The sequence below is a fragment of the Cydia strobilella genome, chromosome 1 (assembly GCF_947568885.1).
Source record: "Cydia strobilella chromosome 1, ilCydStro3.1, whole genome shotgun sequence".
Taxonomy (NCBI): domain Eukaryota; kingdom Metazoa; phylum Arthropoda; class Insecta; order Lepidoptera; family Tortricidae; genus Cydia; species Cydia strobilella.
Genome location: NC_086041.1, coordinates 18,057,873 through 18,074,143, shown reverse-complemented (window position 1 = coordinate 18,074,143; position 16,271 = coordinate 18,057,873). Strand labels below are relative to the sequence as shown.

The 16,271-nt window shown below is 35.9% G+C and overlaps 1 protein-coding gene across 3 annotated transcripts in view; it reads left to right on the top strand.

Moving 5' to 3' along the window:
- The window catches only part of LOC134745652 (integrin alpha-PS3-like), a 36,004-nt gene extending 23,714 nt beyond the window's left edge, over positions 1–12,290 (top strand). For all 3 annotated transcript variants that reach the window (XM_063679790.1, XM_063679778.1, XM_063679785.1), the window contains exons 13-22: positions 653–719; positions 1,147–1,294; positions 1,451–1,590; positions 1,787–2,000; positions 2,519–2,603; positions 2,807–2,869; positions 3,376–3,520; positions 9,982–10,048; positions 11,415–11,532; positions 11,726–12,290. In XM_063679790.1, coding sequence (XP_063535860.1) covers positions 653–719; positions 1,147–1,294; positions 1,451–1,590; positions 1,787–2,000; positions 2,519–2,603; positions 2,807–2,869; positions 3,376–3,520; positions 9,982–10,048; positions 11,415–11,532; positions 11,726–11,890 — 1,212 coding nt within the window. In that variant the 3' untranslated portion in view covers positions 11,891–12,290. The remainder of the gene's footprint in view (positions 1–652; positions 720–1,146; positions 1,295–1,450; positions 1,591–1,786; positions 2,001–2,518; positions 2,604–2,806; positions 2,870–3,375; positions 3,521–9,981; positions 10,049–11,414; positions 11,533–11,725) is intronic.
- Positions 12,291–16,271: the final 3,981 nt, after the last annotated feature.

The following is a 16,271-nucleotide window of genomic DNA, read 5'->3' as shown; positions in this document are numbered from 1 at the left end:
ATTGGTATTAGCTTCTGTCCCCGACGACGTCTGCATCTAATTATTACGGTACTTTCATATCCTATTCATTGTAAATTGCTCCCCCCTTTGGGATGGGTCACCCCTCAAGGAATGATTTCCGGGATAAAATTTATTTTAAACGTGAAGAGGTAACATATATCGCAAGTATTATTAGTAGGGATAGTAGGGATGTGTGGTTCAAATGTTGGAACTAAAATATGCCACTTCAGTTGAAACTTGGAGTAGGTAATTCCGTAATTTCGATGACAATGCAACTATATGCTAATATGAAGATGACCTGATGATGCAGGCAGAAAGTAACCAAAGGAACTCCACGATGGAAAACATAAACACATCGACTGTTGGCTTTATTAGAAAGTACAGTCAGCAATAAAAGTGTGTGTCACAAAAACAATGTTGACATCAGTAACTTGTTATCTGAAGCACCCAGGAGATACTTAAGTCCTTAAGATTATTGAAAAAAAAAAACATGCATCATGTTGCTGTTGCCGAATCAATAATATCAAAACGTATAAATATCGACGGATTGGTCATAGCAACTTTTATTCTACATTTCAAAATCATTAGCTGCATCATTGTTTGTATTTTTTTACTCTCATTTTATATTTTTTACCAAAAGTTTTTTTTTCAGCCCACGGCAGATTTATCAAGACCGATATCAATTAAATTTGACGTGGAACCTATTGAAGTTATGCCAAGTAAGTTTAATAAAAGTATAAAATAACTTTCTAGACAGTCGAGTAGGTACATTACTAGTAAATTCGTGTACACTGCTCAAAATCAGTCACTGGAGGTTTAAACTTCGAGGTGTTATGTCAAATCTAATCAGCCGTTGATAAACCCCGCCGTCAATGATATCAATGTTAGCACGAGGGGTTAAACGACAACTTTGCCCCCTTGTAAAATACATAATTATTATAATAATATATTTAGAACTTATCAGTCACTATGAATGATCATATTATAGTACTTACTCGTACTTAAGACACATAATACCGAGTAGAGGTATATCAGCTACTCTTTAAAATATGAATATTTTTTAAATACCGTTACTTGTTTCGCGATATGGGGTGGTAAGTATGGAAGAACGATTTTTTTAACATTTTAAATAATATTTATTTCCAGAAAACTCTACAACGTTTACCACTGAAGCCGTAAGATTATCGGATGACTCGACACTGCACTCTGAGTTTGATATTCAACTTACACGGGACTGCGGCGAAGATCTGATCTGCAAGCCCTGGCTGGATGTGACCTTGGAGACGATGTCTGAGTAAGTTCTAAGAAGGGAACATATTGATACTAACTACCATAAGGTTGCATGAGGTGCACGTGACCAAGCGAACCCCAATTGAGTTGCTTACAATACATCCGTTCTACATTTCATCCTCTAGCTTTTAACGGATTTACTTACAATGAACCTGTCCAGTCCTTACGTTCCAGGAGCAGATAACAAACTGGGCGCCATCATCACAGTGCTCAACAAGGAGGAACCAGCTTATGGTGTTCGAGTTTATTTGATCTTACCAACTCAACCCAAAAGGGTGCCAAACAATTGTAATTTGCAAGGTAAATAAATGACTAAAGAAAGTACATTACAATTTCAAACATAGAAACTGGAAGAGTAATGCATGCTCGATTGCCATTAAACATAGTAAGATACATGCGATCGAAGGTTTTCTTCAATTGGCCCCCATGGAGAGTGCTATATATAGGTATAATTATGTACAAATACCACTGCTTTAATACAGTTACGAATTTCTAGGATTGAACATGAGTTGTGATGTAGTCTCACCGCTTTACCGCAATCAGTCAAAATCCTTTGAAGTGGAGATAGAGTACACGCAAACCACTTTCGAGGAGGATATGCTGGTCATATATGCCAGTATCGAAGACCCGCTCAACAGAACCGTCAGTGACGATCCTACGCAGGAATTGGAGTTGAATATTTTTCCTGAAGCTAATATTAGTGTTAGTGGGTAAGTTAAGATTATATATACGAATTTTAAACCACGTTATTACAAAGAAAAACCGCTTATTGGCATTTTATTCATATAACCTACAAACATTTTTGAAATTTACAGTATAGAGACTTACGTCGGGATTATTATATTAACTGTTACATAAATAAATATTATAGGACATTCTTACACAGATTCATTAAGTCCCACGTGACGGTACATAAAAAAAACTCTTAATAATGAAAAACTATATGTTATTTTGAGACATTCAATTCGCTATTTCAATTGTGCGGAATTCGGAGAATAGATTAGTAATTAATAATTATGCGTACAGTCAAGGGCATATATATACATTTCCAAAGTTTCAAAATATGTGTTCGCTCTTACACCTTAGCCTTAGACAATAAACTCGTGTTCACATATTTTTGAGGCATTTGACTGGATCGATATTTTTGCCTTCGACTGTACATAAATGCATTGACTAAATGGTCTTAAATGTATTATTTTTATAAGAACAAGTCTTTTTTTTTCTTCAGAAAAGCGCTTCCCAATGCCACCGTGCCCGTGACCAGAGAGAAGCTCAGTACAGGCAGCCTAATTCCCTTTGTGCACTACTTTGAGGTCAGCCGCTTGTGAAATATCGGATGAGACATTAAACATGGCATTCCTTTATCAAAACCACATCAAACCACATTTAGGAAATTTTCCGCAACATGCACCGGGTGTACATTTCAGAAGATTTGTTTCAATCATTTTTGATCACGAAAATTTTTGAAAACGCCCAACTACCTATTCGTAATCTCACTATTATCTTTTTGATGCAGGTGACAAATACTGGCCCATCTGACTGGCCGCTTTTGGACGCAAGTATAATCCTGCCAGAAAAAGTAAGTACTTAAATTGATTTTTATAATAATAATCAGTTTCCCGTGTTCAAGACAAAGAATATTCTAGATTATGTAAGGTCACATGGACCTTCCATATGACTATATTATTTGATTCGTAATCATATCAGACATCTAGTTTGACCTCACTTGATTGAAAAAAGAGGGTCCGTTAAAAAGGGGGCGTTGCGTGTCTGAATACTATGATTGTGATTCATAATCATGTGAGATGCTTCAAGGAGATGAAAACATATAGTATTTTACGTTATGGCGTCTGATATCGAGATGTCATAAAAAGGTAGTTAGAGTAACTACAACTGGTGTAAAACATTTGATTTTTATTTTATTATTAGTATGAAATGACGAAAAATAACACGACCTTCACCCATTAAGAAGTACTTTTGACAATTTAATAATAATAAAACTCAGTAAGTAAGTGGAGTATTTAACATAATATCGTAAGAATGGTTTATATGTCACCTAAATCATATATCCGAATGCTTTTATAGGTATCATTATCGAAACCGAAGGAAGGTTGCGTGGAGGATGTGAACGGCATCGGAAATGCGACGGTACTTGAGTGCACTTGGTCGATCAGCGCCAAAGTTTCCCTACCGGTGGTACTGCCGTTGCGGTACGACTTGAAAACAAATGGTAATAATACTACAATTTTGAAGTTATTTCTAACTACAGTGGTTATCGCGAATTAGGGTGGATATGATGTATTTATATTTTATGAGATTAACGTGTTAATTATTATGACAGACCATATTATTTTCGTGATTTCAGGTAGGACATACACCTTGTAATAATTTACCTACATATAGGTAATTATTACGAAAACAATCCAGCATACCAAAATATTTTAATTCGAGACTTTATTTTTTTGAATTTTTTATTTTTTTTATAGAGAAATTAACTTAATTCGAGATACTACTTACTGGTATGTACAATCAATTAAATTTAAAAGCAGCTGAACGGATTTGAATCAAAAATTTGGTACTGTTTTTTTTTATTTTTTATTTTTATTGAGAAATTAACTTAATTCGAGATACTACTAACTGGTATGTACAATCAATTAAATTTAAAACAGCTTGTGTAATATTTAAGTGGCATTGTCATCGGATTGAGGTAATGAAATGTGTGGTATAATAGATAGGTACTCAACTAATCAACCAATCAATTTAATTGAATTCAGACATAAATATCCATGAGATTGTTAGTAATTACACGTTTACAAGACTTATCAAACTAATATTATAAATTGGTACACTGACGATAATAATAGTAATTACAGTGCTGCCAAGATTCAATCACATAACATTCAAGAAGCGAAATGAGGAACTATTTACACTTATATTATGATAAATATAGGACTAACTTATATTGGGCCAAAAATACCTAGTTAAGATGAACCAAAGTTTAAGGAAGTAGTTTCATATGTAAACTTACTGTAATGCTTCATAACAGTAAGTTTAGTTTACATATGAAACTTGCACGATTATTAAGAGTTTTGAATGATTCACGGTTAGCTTCACTAGACTTATATTGACCGGGATATAGACCGTGATTACCTTTTGTATTGTTTATGAGCTCCCGATATTTCGACGCAGTTACATGCATCTTGTTCATGTGTCTTGTTGTGTTGTTGTTTTGTTGTACAAAAGGTAATCACGGTCTAATATCCCGGTCAATATAAGTCTAGTTGCACGATTATTGTCGAAAATGTCAACCGAGACCAGGTTGTTATTGTACATTTGACATATTCTGCGAAGCGGAGCGCGGACTCCAGCTTTACTCGTCACGGCAGGCAACACGAACAGGGATGTAGTTCGTGTTCTATAGATAGGTTGGAGCACGGAAACCAATACGTTCTAGCAGTTCTGGACAGTTATAATGACTCCTACATAATTATGTTGTACAAAGCAATAGCGTCTTGGGCATTGCGTCTGCTATTTAGTCAGTTTTAAGTTTGTAGCTGTGTTTGTAGCATTCAGGAAGCTTGTCGTATGACAATGGAGCGTGAGTCATTCTATAATGAAGGGCTCTCAGGAATCGTTTTCGAACAGCTTCAATCGCGTTTTTGTAGACTGTGTAATGAGGGTTCCAAACTTGGGATGCATATTCAAGGTAGGGGCGGACTAAGGAATTATGTAACAACAAGTAAGATGAGCATTTTTTTAGAGGTTTGGCTGCCCTAAGAACGAACCCTAACATTTGATATGCTTTTGTTGTAATTTTATGGACGTGTTGATAACTTGATAGAGAGTATTAAGCTTTTCATCAAGCGTAACCCCTAGATCCTTAACATGATTAACTCTTTGGACTAGTTCTCCTCCTATTTTGGTGTTAGTATTTTATATTTGTTATTTTTTGTGAAAGTTATATGTACGCACTTATCCTAGGCTAAATACAGTTTGTTGGTTAGACAGTAGGCATGGAAGCGGTCCAGATCATCTTGGATAAGTTTGCAGTCGCTTTGCTCTTTTACGGCTTTGTAAATTTTCAAATCGTCTGCAAAGTTACAGTTCAAAAAGCAAAGTTACAGTTCAAAAAGTCATTAATATCATTAATAGACAAAGAATACAGCAACGGCCCCAGTATAGATCCTTGGATTACACCAGATGGCACCAGGGATGCGCGAGATTCGAAGCCGTTTATGGTTATTTTTTGTGTGCGATTATCCAGGTACGAAGCGAACCATCTTAGTAGGTTACCCTTGATGCCATTATACGCTAGCTTACGCAGGAACAAGACATGATCGACCTTGTCAAAGGCTTTACGGAAGTCCGTGTAGACCACGTCAACCTGAGGACGCTTATCCATGGAGGTAAAAAGAAAGTTCGTATATACAAGAAGATTTTAGCTATCGATTTTTGTTTCATAAAACCATGTTGTTGAGGTATAATGTTATTTCGAACCAGTGGATGGATTGCATCATGGATTAGGGATTCCAGCAGTTTGTAGATACAAGATTGTATAGATATCGGCCTGTAGTTGTTTATTTGAGGTTTAGACTTGGATTTGTGAATAAATGGGAGTTACATAAGATATTTTCCAGCATTCAGGAAATATTTCCTCTATTAGGCACGTATTGAACAAATATTACAAGTGGGTGTATTATTGCTGGGGATGTATGTTTGAGAAAATGAGGGCTAATTTGTCTGTGCTGCGTATGAGTATACCGGGGATAATATTAGCATCCAGCGAAAATAGGAGGTCGTATAAATCAGATATATTCTTCATCGCGTTTTCAGTGTTATCGGTATAACTATGGAAGCGCGTTATCATCATATTTTTGCAGAGTGTCCTTAACAAAGCTAAACAGAATTAATAGAGCATATACGGCTTCCACTTTAGCCAAACCTTTTCTTTTCGTTTGAGTTTTTAATGAGTGCATGTGAGAACCATTTGGGGTAAGCCAGATTTTTATTTTTACAGAGAGAGACATTACTTTCAATTATTTTATTAATTATACTATAAAATTTGTTACCAACATAATTTGTTTGTAATGCGTTTAATTCAGCCGACCAGTTTATGTTATTTATTTCGTTAATGATTTTCGGGTAGTTAGCTTTGCAAGGTTTATTTTGTTACATTCGTTGAGGACAGTGTGGGAGTAAGTGCTAGACTAACATTGAATTGAAAGGGTGGATGGTGCATATCAATATTGCTTAAAACTACAGCGGAAGGGAAGAGGTGGCAATCCATATTTGAAAATAGCAGGTCCAGTGTTCTATTATTCTGGTTGGTCAGATAATTGTATTGTAGCAAGCCGAGGAGATTAATTACTTGTATCAAGCAGGTGCTTAGAGGTTTCGCTAGGTGTAGACAGTAACTGAGCCCTTACCGAACCCCTGGGACGCAGCCCATGTTAAATCAGGTAAGTTATAGTCCCCCACTATCCACATTTTACTGTTAGGCTCTAAGTCGCACATTCTTTCGAGTTTTTTGAAGTGTTGTATGTGAAACGGGAGGAATATAAACAAGACATATAATCAATTTGAAATTATATTATTATTTTATTTTTATTTATTTTATAGCCTTTTATCAGAATATGTCGTTTGTTTAATTATCTTCCATTGCTAATTCTGTGTGCCCTTTGGCAAAGGCCTCCCCCAACATTTTCCACTCTTCTCTCTTCTGTGCCAGTCTATTCCAGGTTTTGCCAGCTGTCTTTACCAGATCATCCTGCCATCTTCTGAAAGGTTTTCCTCTCTTTCTCTTGCCTTCTCTTGGGTACCATAGTGTTGCTGATTTGTTCCATTTGTCTTCTCCTCTAATTACATGGCCAGCCCATTTCCATTTAAGTGTTCTCAGTTTTTGCACCACATCTTGGGTCTTTGTAGCTTTCCTGATTATGTTGTGGTTGATTTTATCTATTTTCCTCTTTCCCATCATGCTTCGTTCCATGCTTCGTTGGCAAGTACGAAGTTTGGTTTGTTGTGATTTGGTGAGCGCCCAAGTTTGGCATCCGTATGTTAAAATAGGGAGTATGCAGGTATTAAATAATTTTCCTTTAACTGAGATGTTCATTGTTTTGTCTTTCATTATTTCTCTGAATGACCAATATCTCTTCCAAGCATAACCTATACGTGTCTCAGTTTCTTTACTTGACATATTATCTATTTTAATTATTTGGCCTAAATATGTATAGTCATCCACATAGTCAATGGGAATGTTGTTCACTGTGATTAGTTCTTTCTCTCTGTTCGTCATTGCCTTAGTTTTAGATGCGTTCATGTTTAAGCCCACCTCTTTGCTTTGTGTATCAAGGTCTGTTAGCATTGTTTGGAGCTCATGAGAGGATTTTGCGAATAAGATGATGTCGTCAGCGAATCTTAAGTTTGTAAGGTACTCGCCATTTATTCTTAGGCCACAGCCTTCCCATTCAAAACGTCTAAAGACATGCTCAAGCACTGCGGTGAATAGTTTCGGCGAGAGTGGATCTCCTTGTCGTACGCCCTTTTCTAGATTGATGATTCCTCCTTCTTTTTCTAGCTTAACCGTAGCTGTACCCCCATTATATATGTTCTTTATTATTCTAATGTACTTTTCTTCCACTCCCTGTTTTTTTAAGGCATTCCAGATTGTATTGTGGTCCAAGGAATCAAAGGCCTTGCAGTAGTCTACGAAGCAGCAGTACACTGGTAGGCGGAATTCCTTATACTTTTCAAATATTTGCCTTACCACATGGACATGATCGACAACTGAGTAATTGCTTCGGAATCCTGCCTGTTCCCGTGGTTGGTTCTCGTCAAGCACTTTAGTTATGCGGTTTAAGATGATCTTTGCAAAGATTTTATATATATTTGACATTAGACTTATTGGTCTATAGTTTCCCACATCGTTTCTGTCTCCCTTTTTGTGTATCAGAGTTATAGTAGAAGTGGTCCATTGATGTGGTATGATTTCGGTTTCTAATACATCATTAAAAGTCGAAGTTAGAGCCGGTATGATAGCATGCTGTGTTGCTAACAGGAGTTCGTTAGTGATGCAATCAGAACCAGGAGATTTGCCCCTTTTTTGGGTTTTTATAGCCTGTTCGACTTCTCTTTCTAATATTGATGGGACCTCATTACGGTTTTCTAGTGATACGTCGTCTGTTCGCCGTGACTTTGAGTATAAGGCCTGGAAGAACTCTGTTGCTGTTCTGATTATGTCGGGTCTCTTTTTTTTGACTATACGTTTTGTGTTTTTAATGCTTGGTATCCAGTCCTTTTTTGAGGTTAAACATTTTATCGCTTGCTTCGCTCCACCTGATTTTATAATGTGTTCTTCAAATATTTTGAGTCGGTGAGCCTGCCTATCTTTCCTCATCATAGTTCGAAGTTGTTTTGAGATATCTTGTATTATATTACGGCTTTATTTATCCATACACTTGGTTACAAATTTGAAATACTAAGTTCATATATATATATTATTGTATGGCCCCTATAGGGTAAAAAGCCTCCTCCATCTTATTTCATGTCTATCTGTCTTGAGCTGAGGTCATCCAGTTTTTACCAGCTTGTTTTTAATTTGAAATTAGCGGTAGGTAACACTAAAAAGAGATTCTCGGCGCCTTTTCATTCCCAGTTTACAACCTATCATGTGATTCTCAACCGATGGTTGTCATTAAAATCACCCGAAATGGTTACAAGTCACTTAAGAACCACTGACCTAATAAATTAACAACCCGTAGGATAGGGTAAACTCGCATTATTTGGTGACACGCCTAATTCGGTGATACGAGTTTTGAAGCATGACACACAAGAAAGCTAGTGAAAGTAGTGAATTAGGGCCTTTTAAATGGGACTCACGGCTTCACGGCTTTGGCGGCTTTGCCGTGAGGCCTATTTAAAAGGCCCTAATTCACTAGCTTTCCTGGGTGTCATGCTTCGCTTAGGCGTATCACCAAATAATCCGAGTTTACCCTACTTTTATTTCCGGAAATTATGCCGAAAGGGGTGAAATATGGGGCAGATATTTGTATTGGAGCGACACGGCATAAAGGATATCCACGCGAACGAAGTCACGGGATGTTGCCCGTATCTAATGCACATTCAATACAAAGATTAAAATAAATTCTCAAGTCGGAATTCTTTATATTAAAATACTTGGGAAAATAAATATTTTTGCAGATTTTGTTAGTGGGGAATATTATTTATTTTTCAAGAGAGGACCTACCAAGTAGAATGCAAATTAGTAAATAAAAGTGTCTAAATGTATCCGTTTTACATGACCTTGAAACCTTGATATGCATATTAGTGTTATATCTTCATCGTTGTCACTGTACATCGTCATACAATTATTTTTAAACGAAATATTAGAATATACTTAAGAAAAATAAAACAAAACTGACAGAATTGAGAAATCCATGCTTAGGAAAAACAATCTCCACTGTAAACAAAATTAATCGGATAATAAGTAAATGGGCTGCTTACGGATGCTAATTATCATGTTATGGTAATGCTAGACTGACATTACTTATAATAATGTACCTAATTTTTAACTTGCATCCAACTTGTATGGAAAGAAGGTTGTATTCCATTTTTGCTAGTGAAATATTTTCTCACCGAGAATGCAAAAATACTTTCTACTTGAGAATAATAACAATTCATTGATATTCACAGGCAAATTGCTAGAAGAGGCCTCCGAGCGCAACATTACCACAATCTTACACCTCTACGAGCACAATAAGTAAGTTAAGGATACTTTACTGGATTTTCCACGGCTTTGACGATATTAAATTCCTGCCTTTCGGTGCCCTATTTATTTATTCTTTGCGCGACGAGCGCTTTTATATCAGCCGTAACGTAAGTAAAGGCCTACGAAAAATACTACCTTTCACAATAAACTTGCCAACCTAGTAGGTACGGCGAAACATTACAGGAACCATATAAAACAGGTTTTCATTTTCAACCTTTACTATAGGTAAGGAAGGATTTTTACATTAAAACATATTATTTGTATTTATTATCTTTGCTTAATTAAGCCTCTTTACGGGTGTTTATTATATTTGAAATATCTATGAGATTACACTAACAACACCTTCTGCCAAATAAAACAAAAATTGCTGAAATCTGTTTACATGATAAAGTATTATCCCTGAAAAACCAACATACATACAGGTCGCGCAAAATGAGCCAATTTTCCGATAGATAGCGCTGTACACAATTACGCGTAGTAAGGTGAAGGGGGCGAAGTGCGCCTGCGCCTGCCGTGTAAGTGCGCCTACTCCTATATATCTATATATATTATATAGGTAGGCTCACTTACACGGCAGGCGCGCTTCGCCCCCTTCACGGGGAAGTGCGCCTGCCGTGTAAGTGCGCCTACTCCTATATATCTATATATATTATATATGTAGGCTCACTTACACGGCAGGCGCACTTCGCCCCCTTCACGGGGAAGTGCGCCTGCCGTGTAAGTGCGCCTACTCCTATATATCTATATATATTATATAGGTAGGTTCACTTACACGGCAGGCGCACTTCGCCCCCTTCACGGCGAAGTGCGCCTGCCGTGTAAGTGCGCCTACCCCTATATATCTATATAGACTAAATTAAAGGTAGGCGCACTTACACGGCAGGCGCACTTCGCCCCCTTCACCTTATACTTCTGGGGCCCGTTTCTCAAAAGCTTGTAACTTGTAATACAAGCAGATGTCACTTTTTGACAGCTTTTGTTAGAAAGGTACTTCCACTTGTATTACCAGCTACAAGCTTTTGAGAAACGGGTCCCTGTGCCCTATTTATCAAAAGCTTGTAGCTTGTAATACAAGTGGAAGTCCCTTTCTAACAAAAGCTGTCAAAAAGTGAGTTCCGCTTGTATTACAAGCTACAAGCTTTTGATAAACAGGGCACTGGTCAAAAGTCTTTCGTGATTATAGTTACTTACATGAGAAAATTGAAAGTTTGTACGGAACTCTCGGTGCGCGAGTTAAACAAACCCGCACTTGACCGGTTTTTTTATCTAATTGCAATCATCGATGCAGACACCATACAGTACTTGGCCCCTTTCAATTTTTATGTTATCTATATGAAGATTATCCCATTGATTTCAGGACTATATCTATTACCACCAGACTAGTGTTGAGTCCTGTTTCGCCCCTCTGGCCCCTAATAGTTGGCATTGTCACTGGATTGCTACTCCTAGCTGCTATTGCCTATGGATTATATAAAGTGAGTCAATCAATAATACGTTACTTACATTATGATGAGTAACATAAATAAATAGATTTGGATTTAATAAAATGTATAAATGCTTATTATATTATGTGCCTGTTACTCGTACTTTAATAACATTGTTGTGTGGTCGATTTTTTTTTTCAATTGAATTGACTGAAAGTAATATCAAATGTATGTTCCATTTCAGTACGGCTTCTTCTCAAGAAATCGTATCCCGGATTTCAATAAACTACAAGAGCAAGTAGCTCAAGAGGACCCTGGTAGTTCCAACAGTCCGCCCTCAACGCCCCCGGAGTCCATGCTTCCCAATGACTCCACTCAAGAGTTATTGTACGAATCCGACTCGGATTGATCTCGTAGTGCTCGTCATTATTGGAGTAGAAAACTAATTAATATATTCATTATAATTCAACTATCAAGCTACAGGTCAATTGTTTCAGAAGAAATTCTCATTTTAGATAGAAGATAGAGAGTGAAACTTTTCGCTGCTTCGTTCAATTTGGTTTATGCATCCGGCCCTAATTGTGGAGTTTCTAAAAAGGTGGATGGAAGTATTTGGATTGCTGGAAATTTTTGCATCTTTGGAAACTTTCCGACGTGAAATGAGTAATTTTATGCAGTGCTCGGAAAGTCAATACCTATTACTTATTGCGTGGATCGATCCAAAATATAAGACTGAGAAGTGAAAGGGTCAAATAATAATACTATGTTTACATTAATTTTATATCGTAATAATAAGTAAATCGAGCTTTTACATATATAAAGTATATCTGTGATTAATATAAAGTATGTAGTTTTTATTACCTACAATAAGCAAGAAATATTGTTTTTTTTTTTAATTTATATTTTACTTATTAACCCACAATAAAACAAGAACCAAATAATAGTTTTTTAGTAATAAGTTTTGTCAAAAAAATATGTAGGTGTTCTGAAGTGTGAAGTCTAACTCGTTGTATATGTACCTTGTAACAGTTTAATCGTCAATGAAATCCAAGGAAATGTGCATTTTTAGTTTTCTTGTTACCTAGTAGGAACTTGATATTTAACTAACTGCATTCTTGGCATTAAGAAAGAAGAAGGAAAAAACAAAAATACTTTATCAAATTATCATATGAAATGTAAGTAATCCGTAATAGATAAACGTAGGTATAAAATATTGAATCAAAATATAAAATTTTTTCTACAACATGTTATTTACAAGCTACGTATGCTAAATTTTTCCCTTTCTTGACTGTCAAAGATAATTTCAGGCACAGTTGAAGGGGCCGTATTCGACTATTTACGCTTCGCCGGATCTCTTTGTATGCTGCAATCAAACGAGAAAGGCGTTCAATATTTCTGTTTTCCGCGGATTCCTTTATTGTCGCTACTGGTCTTCATGCCGATGTGTTTGTTTTTTTAGAAACGTTTTTAGTTATTCATGTTTTCGAACCCTTTTATATAATATAAGTCCCCGGCAAGCTCGGTCGAATTTCGCCTTCCCATACAAACGGAGTTTCGTTCTCATTTTAAAACTACGTATTGGATTATAATTAAACTTTGCACATACAATGACATGAGGTAGTAGTAGGATGGAGATGGCAAGTGGGCGTTCCCGTGTATTGTCCCGTGTACTCATTTTATGGACAGACTATAATCAGTAGTTTAGTCAACTACATACATTGAATGACTTTCATGTGACACGTATGTTCATGTAACAAAATTATGTTTATTAAATTTAAAATGCTGTATTGTGCAGTATTAAGCTGCGAAAATAATAGCTATATAAAAATCTTTCTAGAGGAGGTATTTTCTATAACCAGAAAATATATATATTATTTTAGAATATAATCTGATAAACACAAGAATACAGTTTTTTGGCATTATTTACGTATACAGGGTGTCCCAAAACTATGGGACATGAAGGGAAAGTACCTTAAATATCGTAGATAGGATATTTTGCTGAAATAAGACTATGTTATTTTTAAAAGTTATCAATACTGCATTCAAAGATTTTCTAAAAATTACTTGCTTCGTCTGGGAATCGAACCGACTTAAATGTGAAAAAAAATCATCCGTATTTTTATGATGCCAATCGAAAGAATGGACAAAAAATAATAATTCTTCTTGAGTAACATAGTAACTTAAAAAAAGGAATAACGTAAAATTTTTGATACAAATTTCAAGAATAATTATTTATTGCCCACGACGACGTTCGAAAAATAGCGATATTATCATTCCATAGTAGCATTGATTATTCACAAATAAGTACCCACTTAAACTACTTACTTCCTGGCATAGTTTTTCTTACTATAAGTGCACGTGCAGATAAAATGATAAATAAAACTTAGTATTTGAGCATTTAATTAATTAATTTTCAAAAAATAGTCAATTGACTTCGGCAGTTTCAAGTATGTTTTTAATTTGATTAGAATGATTTTACGTTATTCCTTTTTTTAAGATACTATGTTACTTAAGAAGAATTATTATTTTTTGTCCATTCTTTAGATTATTTTCATAAAAATACGGGTGATTTTTTTTTCACATTTAAGTCGGTTCGATTCCCAGACGAAGCAAGTATTTTTTTTAGAAAATCTTTGAATGCAGTATTGCTAACTTTTAAAAATAACAGTCTTATTTCAGCAAAATATTCTATCTATGATATTTAAGGTACTTTCCCTTCATGTCCCATAGTCTTGGGACGCCCTGTATACTTTAATAAAATTCTATTTTATTTCTAAGAGTTCATACTCTTTTGTCATTAAACTTTACATTTGTCTAGAATATTCGATATCCTAAATGTCAAATAACTTGCTCTACTCAAATGCTACTGCGAACGGCAAATAGTCATATCATGATAGGAGGCTTACAGTCACATATGACCTTTTGTTTTCGGACGTCACTGCCGTCACTGGTGTGTCAGACAGTTCACAACAGCTGGCTACTCGTAGGCGTGTAGATATCTCGGACCCACCAGTGTAACGTGATCGTAAGCTCCGTTACAAAATATGCGTAATCGGAGAGCTTACTTATATACCGGTATCTTTAGCCCTTCACTCGCGTATAATAAGTAAGCTATTTTAATATTTTTTAAATAGTCTATTACGGAGCCATCCAGTGTTGAGTAGCTGTATTAGATTAGTGTTAGGCGAGCTATTGTAAAATAATTAAATAATAGATTATGTTTCATAACTTTGACATTATATTTTAGACCGTGGTATATGTTAACTACAGTTGATATTCATTCTAAAAATGTCAACCGGTAAAACCCTATTGGAATGAAAAGTTGCTATTGATGTATGCCGTGTTGTACGTAACTATGAATGTGTGAGTTTGGCGATACTGGTTTTCATATTAAAAAGCTGTTGTTTCATATCCACTAGTTTATGAATTCGTGCTAATTACAGACATAGATATTACCTTATCCTATTGTACAAAGTTTCAGAGCAAGCTAGCGAGTCGTTTTAAAATGAGAGCGTAACTACGTTTGTATGGAGAACCGAGCTTGCCGGGGACCCTTAACCCCCGACGCAAAAAGAGGGGTGTTACATGTTTGACACCTATGTCTATCTGTCTGTCTGCCTGTGGCATCGTAGCTCTACAACTGATGGACCAACTTCCAAGCGGTTTTTATTACGTGAAAGTGAGTTTCCTTCCGGTGATTCTTTAGCTATGTTTGATATAGAAAACGATCCAGCAGTTTGACGAGCATCAGCTCTTTTCCAAAATGATGTAAGGCATTTTTGGCATGAAATGGATTTTTTTGGCATATAGCGTTGGGGGGTTTGAGAATTTTTAATTTAATAGTTATTAGTATTACTAATGGGATCCTAAAATATATAGTTGATTTAAAAGGGCAGGTATAGTTTTTAGGTCAACTTGGGGAATTTATTAAAAAAAAATACTAATAGGTATCCGATTTATCTATGCAATATTAAAAACATATTGCCCATTGCCCCTTCAGTATGTAAATTCATCGAGTAGCAGAAAGGCATTTTTACACAGCATAATGCGCCCTCTATCACCACATCGTTTTCATTGGGAATTATTCTTAAAATTTCGTGCGTTGCAAAACTGCGGGAAATGTCCACATTAGAGGAACATTTGTAGTGTTCTCATGTTTGCATTGTACTTGTATCTCCCATTGTTTCTCTGAAAAAAACTTTGACAGCGTGCTGCTATGATTGTTGGAGTAGGTGATGGGCGGACGCGGATTGAACATAGTTTTAGATTTAGAGTTATCGAGCACTAAGGGAGAACAATCTACACATATAACAAAAAAATAATATTATGCAAATACATAAATATTGGACACTCTTATACTAGTCTCAAAAAGGCTTATATTGTGGGTTGTGGGTACGTACTAGACGACGATATACAGGGTGGCCAAAAAATAAGTGCATTCCCGTTGCCAGGAAGGTTTTGGGATTATACTGAGCAACTTTAACTATGGGACCAACCACGAAATCGCGAAAATTTTTTTTACCTTCCCTTAGATAAAGGACCAGCCAAAATGTATGAAACAGCCAAATTCTTTTTCGCGATTTCGGGGTTGGTGCCATAGTAAGGTAAGAGAATATAGGATAGTTAAAGCTGGTGTCCCTCAGGGCAGTTTACTTGGACCATTATTATTCCTCCTCTATATCAACGATTTGCCAAAAGTTACCATCAATCACAAAATTCTTCTGTTTGCTGATGATTGTTCAATAATAGTAAGAGATGTTAATACCGCACAGTATAAAGAAGATCTAAAT